An 11,665-nucleotide genomic window follows, 5' to 3' on the forward strand; every position below is an offset into this window, starting at 1 on the left:
CGACCAAGAGGCACCGAGGTAAGTCGGGAGGCTCAACGTGTCCATCCCATTATGTAATACAAACAGGAATCTAATCTTATCTTCGTGTCATTCCGACCATCCGCTCAACTACTTCCTGCGCTTGATCCCAATCCAGAGGCTCATCTTCATCCTCTTCCTCTGCAGTTTTTGGAGCGTCCTCGTGTCCTGCTCCCAAACCCCAGCCACCTACGCTAGCCCTTGTCGTTGAGCTAACGAGGTCGGGACTCCTGAAATGAAGGTTGATGAATTTTTTCCAAAACGGAGGCGACTTTTACATACCGCAGAGCTTCTAAAAACTCGCGTTCACGCTCGCGCTCTACATCGGCGACATAACTAGGCCCCACCCGGGGTGTTTCATCACCAAATTTGTCTTCTTCCTGCGGAGGTCCCTTTCCGCTTTGCTTCTGCGCGATTCGGCCTCTTCTATCTCTAGGCAAACCACCTGAAAGGAAGCTCGGTGTTCGCGTTTGAGAACCAGGGACAGGATTGTACGGCTGGCTTCGGGGATCCGTGTTTGCACGGGGATTGCGCACGACACGGAGAAGATCACTGATAGCAGCCTCTCCCGCTGTGGGCTGAGGGGTAGGCGTCGTGAGCGAAAAAGTGACAGGCCTCTGCCGGCTCTGGGATGAAAGAACCAGGAGCCTGCGTATGATGTAAGTACGAGTGCAGACATAAACCAAGAGTCCTCTACATTTGCTGCAAACGCGGTTGCTGGTAAGTTACGGTTTCCTGGAATGTATCTTGTCTGTTTGGAATTGATAACCGGGCGTAAAGTCGTTGAAAGAGAGGGAGAATGACTCTGTCACGGAATGACCTTAACGCGACAGTGCGAACATCAATCGACGACGTTGAGATATGATTGAGACTTGATGAGATGGAGGCCTTGGGGCCGTTTTGACGATTGGGGGATGTAGCTCGATGGTGAGACTTCGGCGTTCTATAAAGGGAGGATAACAGAGAGTCGGTTTGCAAAGGCAAAAGCACCTGAAGGAAAATGAGTTGTAGTCATTGATGCTGAAATGGCTAACTGACTCCCTCAAGATATGTCAAAACTTGGTCCCAAAAAAATCCCCATATTTCAACCACGCGAGCTACCAATTTCTCGTCGTCGATACTGATGAGTTTCGCGTTCAAGGTAACCATCCCAGAAGCGATGAGTTCTGATGCGTCATGCTCAAGAGTAGAGAGGGCCTTGGACGGGGAGGATGACACCACAGCTTGTATGTGTCTTTTCACTAGAATATTGAGGTCCTCTCTAGAAAGAAGATAAGAATAGAAGCAACGCAACATCTAGCACAAACATTGGTATTCGGAGAGGCTCCCCGTTGAAGAGGGGCAGGACGTGAACATGAAGGGCGCCCCACGGGTCCGTCGTGGAAGTAGATGAAGTATTGGTCTGGGACATAGTACCTGGTGGGGGCAAGGCCAAGGATGCGACGGACGGGGCGGTGGACAGCTGTGGTGTAAGGGCAGACGGAAGATGAGCGAGATTTCCCAAACGATGCATTTCGCGAGAAACGAGTTTGGAATCGTACGTGCGGCCATGGGATGCCTGCATGTCGGGGTCAGCGATGATATGACATGAACAGATGGCAGACACTAGGGACCTTGGATGGGGATGTATGTGACTTGGCCGCGCTTGTCTGGTTTGTGGACGTGGCTATGGGTGTAGGTGACGATGAAGTAGAGGGCAGCGTATTAGATTCTGCACGCGAATGGCTGTGGGGGTGGAGAAGAAGACTTGGGTGGAGGGAACTCTTGAGGTTGGCGTTGCCTGCAGCGGAACTTAGGGATGAAGACAACTTGTCTGCAAAGAAACCTAGTCGTTTTGAAGAGCTAAAAACGTCTGTGGAATTTGAAGGGAGGACATTCTTGTTGGTGTCATGGTCGTTTGCAGTGCTGAGAAATTTGCTGGTCGCTGGAGTCTGACGAGGAGTTGCATCGCTGGATGTACGCTTACGAGAATCAGTGCTTTCAGCAGGAGATGCAGACCTCGTTTGGTCGTGCGATTTGCGAGGGGTATGAGAAGACCACATGCCCGCTACCGTACAACGGCCAAGGTCGCTATGGCCAGGGACCGATTCAGATTCGACCAATTTCTAAAGCACGTGAACAATAATCGTGCTGTTTGTTTCTGTTTATCTCACGCCAAACAGTCAAATTCAATGGTCGACGATTATTATCGGGCTTCAATCAATACGTAGGGACTGAAAACATTGTAAACTACAAGCCTATGTTGTTTAATATGATATATAGTATACTATTATGATTAAATTTAGTAGCCAAGTTCCATATCTGCGTCACTATCAATGTTGGATGTGTTCTCCTCTGGAATGTAGCTTTCCCATTCACTGCTCAGGTCGAGTTGAGCTTCAAGCTCTTGCTGGTTTTGAGCTCTAGACATTCGTACTAGGTGGCGCTCGATGGCTTTTAATAAAGCCTCTTTTTTGAGGTTTTTGTTGCCCAGTTTGCTTTTCACGGGGACCTCCTTGTCGATGCGTCGAAACCATGCCAATTCTAAGTCCAGCGTCGCATTTGACCCTGGTGAAGCCTCAACAGCTGACACGTCGAGGCGAACAGTCACCTTATCAAGTTCCGCATTGACCTTGGCTTTGGCTGCACTCCTCGCGCTGTCCTTCTCGCGTTTAGCTTCTACCATATCACGATCAGCCTTGGCCTGCCTTAACCTCCAGGTTTTTTCGAGCTGGCTACTGTCCCTCTCGTGTGCCTTTCTCCGGAGATACTTGAGGTCTGCATGCGTCAAAATTCAGCGGACATAACACTTTGTCTGATTTTTCTTGTGCATCTCGCGTGCATTCCGTTGGTGATTCGACATATTTGGTGCTCGACGTGATCCAACACGGAGAACACCTAGAGCCCCTTCGTTGTCATCATTAGTTGTTTTTATCCATGCGCGCTCGCATTCCTCTGGTGAAGCTAAATCAATTGCACCACCAGGCTCAAACTCCGTGGTAAAACACTTCCAGCCCTCCAATGCACCTGTAAAAAATGCAACCAAAGTGCCCCGGAGATGAGGGAGTGTATCCATCATCGCATGCACTGTGTAGACGGCTTCTGGGCGTTCCCAAACTTTACCATCTAGTGCTCCTGTTGCGCTTGTAGCACCAGGGGAAAGAAGGAGGTCAGGATTAGAAATAATTGTGTGGCAATGTTCTTTTACCCGAGTGTGGAGAGGTCCAAGGTCCAAGACATTGGTAAATTGCTTTCCAGGACCGCGCACCTGCCGCAAGTAAGGATGGCTGATGGCTTGGCTGTACAGAGACAGTACGGCAAGTTCTGTTAGGGTTGGAATGTCGTGGAGTCCCAGGTATACATTATTCTCCATATGATTTAAATTTCTTTTTTCTTTCTTGTCTCGAACCTGGGAACAACAGGTCAATGCCTGGGTAAGCACTCAATGGATTAACGAAAGTCTCTGACCTGGTCAAGAAATTTAATATACAGGGATCTATGAACAAGGAGCTCACAGGCTGCCCTGCAGTGCGATTGATAGCACGTGTTGCTCGTGTCCAGAAAAGATATCATATACCCGATCTCCTGTTCAAAAAACATCCGGAACGTATCGCCCTGTCCCTTTTTATCGTCCTTATGGTTGAATATTGCTCCTGCCAGAGACGTGAGCTTTGTTCCCCCACCCTGCGATACGGCTTCTGCATTTTCTTTGGCAGTAGCTGACCCTGAACCTGCTGCTCGTGCATTGTCCTTGTTCATCAACTTCATAGGTGGTGTAAGGTTTTCTTCCTTCCAGAATGCACCCATCGACGTATCGCCGATTTTAATTGCATTGAGTTCCTTGTGCATGCAGCACCCCACCCAAATGAACAAATTGGCAGCATGCTGCTGAGCAGCGCTCATCGCGTTAAAAGATTTCTCACCAACGTGGGAGCAAACCCGTTCATACATTGCCTTGTTTTGGACGTCTTGTTCCTGTGGAGATAATGCGTCAAATGTGTCAAGTCCTCCCACAGCCGAAACCTTTTTCTGGTTCTCTTCCACGACTACCTTGAGCAGCACCTCCACGGTCCACGTATTCGCTTCCCTCTCCCCTCTAACAATCCGCTCGCTCTCAACCTTCCACTGGCGTAATCCTCGCGCAACCTTCTTTTGATCTGGTGCATGGTCTGTTCCATTCCCTGTGAATTTTGCGGGTATCGCGCGAGGGTTCACTGGATTGATCTTCCCCCGCGGACTGTCACTATAAGTCTCGTTAAAGGTTGAGTTTGTTTCTTTCCAGCCCATAATCTGGGTTTCTGCTGTGTGATCTTTTGACGATGTGAGGCCCAGGAATCGAGTTACGCACTCAGAATCGGGGGGGTCACGATGGTCATTCTGGCTACCCAACTCCGTGGAACTTGCACCAGTCGCGTTGTACAATGTTGTTCGGTAATTGAAGTGCTTCGATTCATAGTTAACATTCCGTAACGTTGTTCCATCTCCACTCAATGTTATGTCTGAAGAAATGTGAGCTTTATCTTTGATCAGGTCAATTGACTTACTTTGCGAGTGATTAGCTTCATCAACTATTTGCATTTCTGCTGCAATACCACCCTCCAAAACTACGCTCCCAACTGTTCTTTTGCTGATTTTGTCCGGCACCTCGATACCAAAGTGTTGTGCCACAACATCGATAGCCTTCCCTACATGCTTCACCGGAATGTTGCATTCAATCAGGTTGCGAACAAGGATTCGAGCATCGTCAGTTACTACCCCGTCCTCCTTGAGGCGACGTCTTGAGGTTAACGCAAGTGCATCTACAACCTCCGCTGACTTCGATTTCGCAGTCAAAGCCCGGGAAGCTTTCATTTGAAGGGCTTTGTTTTGTTTGCAAAGGTGTTCATTCGAGTCTTGAAGGTGAGACGTCGTTTTGGCAGTTTCCTCTTGTTGTTTCTTGATTAGTCCCTCCATTTCCCTTTGTGCCACCTTCATCTCGTCCCGTTCGGCCTCCATCTCCTTCAGCTTTTCCTCAAGCATCTCCTCCTTGACTTTCCTTCAATTATCTCGTCGACGGTTGTTATCGCGTTGACGGCGTGCGTCAGTAAGCAGGTTCTCGGTCTTCTGGAGCTGCAACTGCATCACTGAAAGGTCGCGCATCAGGGAAAGTTCTTGCAGTGAGTGCTCTGGTCTGTTTTCCTTGTCGGAGTGGATGTTGCGAAGATTCATTATCACCTGGGAAGTCTGCAACATCGATCGCGACTTCCGGCCCAGTTTCCACGTGTCTTTGCCCATTATACAAAGGACCTATGGTTGACGAGTGAATGTATGCAGAGGTGACGACGATAACGCGTCGCCGACGTCGGTAGTCGCGCTTGAATCGCGCTTTCATTACTTTGTTTAATGAGACACGTGATCATCGACGCGTCTTCTACCATGCCATTCTCCCGCCGTGGATTGCTGCTTCATTTGTCAAGCAATTCTTTCAAATTTTTGCAGGTACGAAGGGCTGGAACCTGGGATGGATTTGTTCAGAACAGAATTTTATAGAGGGGGTTGCAAGGCTTGAAATAAGAAACCAAATGGCGGAATATTTGTATTACTGATCTAAATTGTTCATGTCCACCTTGACTTATACTCCATCTACATACATCTGCACTTAAATTGGTATTTTACTGTTGTGTCGAAGTAAATACGAGGAGTCAAGACGATCGACCATTTCTTGATGAGGTCTTTGGTGATGGGAAAATACGGCGGAGTTGAAAATTTGGCAGTGGGTTGCCGCTCCCCAAGAGTAGCCGTCATGGGGAGGCACACTGCCTGTTGAGGTGCCGGTTTGTTTGTACTTGTTGTTTTCTTGACATTGTCTTAACATTCATGGTTAATCAATATTTCGAGATGAATACACCCTCTTTAATTAAGTTTTCTGACATCAAATTAAAAAGTGACTCCACTGGGGGTCTTTACTTTGATTTTTTTAATTTTGCACATATAACCCTTAATCTATCACCAAAATAGGTTTGAAGAAAGAAATAAAAAAATTCAAAGCAAAGACCAGGAGCAAGGGTCAAAGAATGTGTTGAAGTGTTCAGCAGGCCAGTAATGGCTGTGAGGAAAGAGCAAAAGTGTTTTAGTTCGTTCACACCAAAACTCAATAAGTGATTATGTAATATGTGTCTTGGACACATCACAAGCTCATAAAAACATGTCTCAGAATGCTCAAACAACTTAATACTGAGAATTTACCGAGATCTGGTCACGTGCTCTTGGGATTCCACCTGCTGACATATAATATGATATATTCTTTGTTTGCATTCCTGTCCTGCAGCCAAACAGCCACACCTCGGGGTGCCTGCTCGTCGTTGTTGATGCCGCCTGCCCTCTTCCCTCCTGCTTACCTCGCCAACAAAGGGCGCGGCGTGCGGACCTGGACTGCTCCTTGGCCTGGGAGCTTGGAACAGAGGACGTTGTGGGCTGCATTTTTTAATCTGCCCCCCTTTTGTCCACTTGTAGTTAAATAACATGTGTTGTGCTTTGACATAAATCAATCCATCAGAACATTTGTGAAAGGATGCGCGCCTCCTTGCAGCAATGCGCCCTCTTTCTTTTCGTCTTGTTTTCTCATGTCGTCGTCCTCCCAGCCTCCGTGTGCCTCCTTCAAGGACAACTTGGGAACGAGTCTGACACCAACCTTGGTGAACTTGATGGAATAGGATATGAATAGAATACCATACAATATTGAAAGCATGTACTAGAAATATAAGATAGGTAGAATCAATTGATACATGGAACTACAAATATGCTAATGGGAAGCAATGATCTCTGTTAAGAGCTGGAACACACATGGCACATGCACACCAAATAGAAGCAATGTGTCGCGTCGCATCTGTTATTGCAATTCTGGTTAAGTGGGCCTTCAATACCATTGTAATCCCTGTGGCCATAAATACTATATATACACATTTTTTCAAGGCTTTTTTCGTCTGAAGGGGGATCCCAGCCATCTGTGTTATGAAACCAGGTGCACATAGGAATTAACACAAAGGAAACCAACAAGTAAATAAGGTGGGTAAGTAGTGGTAAGAAGCCATAAGAACTTACCCACCCAGAATTTACAGTAAATCAGGTTCAATTTACAGGGATTTACAGTGAGCTGGTGCAGTACAGGAGCCGAATGATTGAAATTACAACGAGCTGGACCCTAGTGATTGATTTACGGTGAGCTGGCATGCTCCAGAACCCTGATTTATGGTTGGCGAAGTATTTCATCCCTGTAAATTCTGAAGTGCATTGTAGATCTCCCTAACCATGCCCATTATGAGTCCTTATGAGTTTACGAGTAAGACTCATTCTTTATCAACTGAGGACTTAGGCAAATTTTTCATTGATTGATTGATTCATTTACCTTTCATCACCATGGGAACCTTTTCCCTTAAACAGAAAAGCAGCCATAAAATCAGGAAAAATGGTAAAAGAAATCAGCAAAAATATGTAAAAAATCGGAATATTGTTTAGTAAGGTGGGGAGGCTGTGTTCAGGGTTCAGGGTCAATATCTAAATATAGAAACCACCTAAAAGTTGCCAGAAAATCAGAAAAAAATACCCAAAAATTAAGAGTGATCTTCTCTGTTGCCATGGTGTTGAAGGGGCTGTGTCCAGTATTCAGGGTCCATATCCAAGTATGGAAAATCAAGACAACTATGTAAAAATATTGTCATATTATGCAATATGGCTACAGCCTTCTTGCTCTTTGAGATATTGCATGACAATTTCCAAAAAGTGTCCAATTTTTTCAGTATTTTGTGTTTTTCTCAATGAGGAATGGTCTGCATGACATTATTTATATATATCTATAAAGGTAAGGAAAGGGGCTACAATTATTGTTTATGGAGCTAAGTGAGAGGCTGTGTTTCTGATACCATGGGAATTTTAACCCAAAAAAGGAAATTCATCACAAATATATAGAGCATGCTATTATAGGTCACAAAATATAACTAACCATCCTCTTTCCTGAGATATATGCAAACAGGACTGTGGGAATATTTTACCATAAACAGAAAAATAGTTATAAAATTGGGAAAATTTGCTATAAAATGAAAAAAAAAAAAAAAAAGAATACCACACATTGTTGCTATGATATTGATGGCTAGGCTCAGAGCTCAGGGTCTATTTGCAAATATAGAACAAAACTCAGAAAATCATAAAGTGATTACATGACCAATTTCCTAATATTAAATTTAGAGTCCACAGAAAGGACTCATACATGCCATGCAAAGCACTGGCCCACACCCACAAGTTCAGAAGCTTGGCACTTCCTTCTTCCACTCATAAACAAATGATATCAAAAACTTGTGAGGATTCTAAACAACAAGACACTAGAACACAACATGAAGGACCACATAATGTTAACACATACGAACATGACGGTACAGTGCATCTTTTGAACAAACATGAGCTGCAAGTATGCATATCTGCACACTCCAAGTGAGTAAAGGGAATCACAGAAAGTGTGCTGATGAAACTGCCTCAGGACCCGCTCAAAACGCCCCCATGGAATGCTCAGAGCTTCCCAAGCGAAGGAGCAGACATACTCTGCCCAGCAGCCCTGTTGCATTTCCTAAGCATTCAGGCAAAGTCCACTTGCCTGCACACGGCGCTGAGCCTGCTCCTCATACTTGTCAGAGCTAACTAAACGCCATCAGCACCCCTCAATCACAACAGGAACAATAAAAAACTCACAAGTTAGCCCTGGCAGCACTAACAAGCATTGCAAGCTCCCTCTGACCCTCACTCTTCACTTCCTCAAGAGTGACTACGATGGCCATCTTCTTGTGCACAACTGTTCCAAGAGACAAGCTTTACCCTTCAAGATGACAGAAGGGACACCCAGTTTGTGGCCACAGGAGCTCGATGGGGTCAACATCGTGCACAATGATGATGAGCGCAGCCTTCAGGTGATGATGTTAGAGGGGGTGGGTAGCAGACAACCATGGAACTACGCTGCTGATACATGTGCCAGAAAGCAAGCAATCCATAAAGGGAATCGTGTAGAGGAAGGTGAGGCGTGAGTCAGATACTTGAAATAGAGTATGTGTCAATGGAGTGTGTCACCAGGGAAGAATGGAACTCATATGGCGTGAAGAAAGTAGGACATCGTTACTTGCCTCATGGTGTATGAGACGGAGACGAGGGCGAGTGCAGTGAAACCAGGTAATGGAAGCTGGCTCGTCTGACACAGGTGAGGGGGACTGTTGGAGAACTAAGCTTGGGATGACTCTGTTTTGAGGCTGATAAAGGGACAATGCGAGTTTGAAAGTGTAGACGGAATGAATCACATACTTACCATTGCTCATGTAAAAGGATTGAGTCTCCTCTTTCTCTCCATCTACACTCCATTAACAGTGTGGGCCTTCTCTGTCGTCGTAGCACTGTGTGTCCTCAGTCAGCTGGGCAGGGCCTGGAAGGCGATTTCAAGGTGATGGAGGTTGTTGCACCTATGTTTGGCAATCAAAATGAGTAGGGGACTGGTGGACAAGTGGGGAATGTGCAGGTGGCAACAAGTAGTATGGGTGCTGCTGGGTAGCTATACCAAGCACAGACCAAGCACAGACGAATGGTTAGTTGATGGGATTGATGTGCCGCCAGGGACGTTAAGCGAGGAATCCAGCAGAAGGCGATTTTACAAAATTTACGGTACCCCTGTAAATTGGTATGAATAAAGTGACTTATCGCTCTTAATCAGTCTATGCTTATAGTGTGGGCCAGTGCTTTGCATGGCATGTATGAGTCCTTTCTGTGGACTCTAAATTTAATATTAGGAAATTGGTCATGTAATCACTTTATGATTTTCTGAGTTTTGTTCTATATTTGCAAATAGACCCTGAGCTCTGAGCCTAGCCATCAATATCATAGCAACAATGTGTGGTATTCTTTTTTTTTTTTTTTTTTCATTTTATAGCAAATTTTCCCAATTTTATAACTATTTTTCTGTTTATGGTAAAATATTCCCACAGTCCTGTTTGCATATATCTCAGGAAAGAGGATGGTTAGTTATATTTTGTGACCTATAATAGCATGCTCTATATATTTGTGATGAATTTCCTTTTTTGGGTTAAAATTCCCATGGTATCAGAAACACAGCCTCTCACTTAGCTCCATAAACAATAATTGTAGCCCCTTTCCTTACCTTTATAGATATATATAAATAATGTCATGCAGACCATTCCTCATTGAGAAAAACACAAAATACTGAAAAAATTGGACACTTTTTGGAAATTGTCATGCAATATCTCAAAGAGCAAGAAGGCTGTAGCCATATTGCATAATATGACAATATTTTTACATAGTTGTCTTGATTTTCCATATTTGGATATGGACCCTGAATACTGGACACAGCCCCTTCAACACCATGGCAACAGAGAAGATCACTCTTAATTTTGGGGTATTTTTTTCTGATTTTCTGGCAACTCTTAGGTGGTTTCTATATTTAGATATTGACCCTGAACCCTGAACACAGCCTCCCCACCTTACTAAACAATATTCCGATTTTTTACATATTTTTTGCTGATTTCTTTTACCATTTTTCCTGATTTTATGGCTGCTCTTCTGTTTAAGGGAAAAGGTTCCTGTGGTGATGAAAGGTAAATGAATCAATCAATCAATGAATGAAAAATTTGCCTAAGTCCTCAGTTGATAAAGAATGAGTCTTACTCGTAAACTCGTAAGGACTCATAATTTCTACCGATTTTACGCTCGCTATGCTACACCTAGTGACCTCATTAATGAATTAGCATCCCATTTATCATTAGAATTGTTTGCCTCAGTGACAGCAGTGATTTCATCATCAATACCTCAGGGTGTTGAGCCTGCACAAATATTATCAAGGTCAGTGATGTCAAAAACTTGTTCAAGAGAAACATCTGCATTGATTCTGTTGCCTTTGCCTGTTGGTACCTGTTCTTCCAGCTTGTCAAATTCCACATCAATATCTTCTTCAGTCAACTCCTCAAGCCCCTCAAGGTCACTGTTGAAATTGGCTAGGAGGGGAGTCCAATTGAATGCCCATACTAAATCCTCTGCTCTTTCCACATTAATCCCACCATCAGCTTGAGTATGCATATGTGTGTGCTTTTGACACATTGATTTTCCTGTGTTAATTGCATCCTCCTGCAGTTGGCATGTGTAATGATTTTGTAGTGTTCCCAGTGTCTCCATATGAGGTACTGTGAGACAGGAATGCTTGACACTTTGGACGCCGCCAAGGTTGGAAAAAAAGTGCTTGACCTCAGCCACATGAGGAACAATGCTGAATAACTTGATTGCCAGGCCTTTGAGAGGGTGGGAAGTGACATTCATGAGGAGGGACTTCCACCAATCCCTTCCATCAGCTTTCCCTCCCTGAAATGGAGTGTGACTGTGAAAGTACCCTTTAATATCCCTGAGCAATGCTGTTGCCATCTCCTTGGTCCAACCCCAACGTGATGCAATGTCGAGAGATATTTTGTACATGTCCTCTAGTTTGCGCAAGTGATGAGAATTTGAGATAGCAAGTTTTCAGAGGGGGTGGAGGAATAGGCTAAGCCAATGGAGGTCAGTGTTCATATGGTGGAATTGAGTATTCAAAACCTGCTGAGCATGTTGCAGGAATCCTGAGTCATCTCCAGATTTGAGGGGTAATCAAGTGACTTCA

The 11,665-nt window shown here is 44.8% G+C and overlaps 3 protein-coding genes across 3 annotated transcripts; all 3 read right to left on the reverse strand.

Moving 5' to 3' along the window:
* Positions 1 to 76: 76 nt before the first annotated feature.
* LACBIDRAFT_296493 (uncharacterized protein) lies at positions 77 to 2,060 on the reverse strand (the record flags this gene model as incomplete). The annotated part of the gene is made up of 6 exons (XM_001880433.1): positions 77 to 248; positions 301 to 666; positions 716 to 1,008; positions 1,057 to 1,279; positions 1,326 to 1,576; positions 1,632 to 2,060. The coding sequence occupies 6 exons, from the start codon at positions 2,058 to 2,060 to the stop codon at positions 77 to 79; spliced, it is 1,734 nt and encodes a 577-aa protein (XP_001880468.1).
* A 239-nt stretch (positions 2,061 to 2,299) lies between these two features.
* LACBIDRAFT_326543 (uncharacterized protein) lies at positions 2,300 to 5,368 on the reverse strand (the record flags this gene model as incomplete). The annotated part of the gene is made up of 6 exons (XM_001880434.1): positions 2,300 to 2,775; positions 2,806 to 3,321; positions 3,407 to 3,465; positions 3,575 to 4,496; positions 4,542 to 5,027; positions 5,212 to 5,368. The coding sequence occupies 6 exons, from the start codon at positions 5,366 to 5,368 to the stop codon at positions 2,300 to 2,302; spliced, it is 2,616 nt and encodes an 871-aa protein (XP_001880469.1).
* A 5,459-nt stretch (positions 5,369 to 10,827) lies between these two features.
* Positions 10,828 to 11,484, reverse strand: LACBIDRAFT_326544 (uncharacterized protein; the record flags this gene model as incomplete). The annotated part of the gene is made up of 1 exon (XM_001880435.1): positions 10,828 to 11,484. One exon carries the CDS (start codon positions 11,482 to 11,484, stop codon positions 10,828 to 10,830), a length of 657 nt encoding a protein of 218 aa, XP_001880470.1.
* Positions 11,485 to 11,665: the final 181 nt, after the last annotated feature.

Source organism: Laccaria bicolor, genomic scaffold (genome assembly GCF_000143565.1).
Source record: "Laccaria bicolor S238N-H82 LACBIscaffold_10 genomic scaffold, whole genome shotgun sequence".
In the NCBI taxonomy this organism is placed as follows: Eukaryota; Fungi; Basidiomycota; class Agaricomycetes; order Agaricales; family Hydnangiaceae; genus Laccaria; species Laccaria bicolor.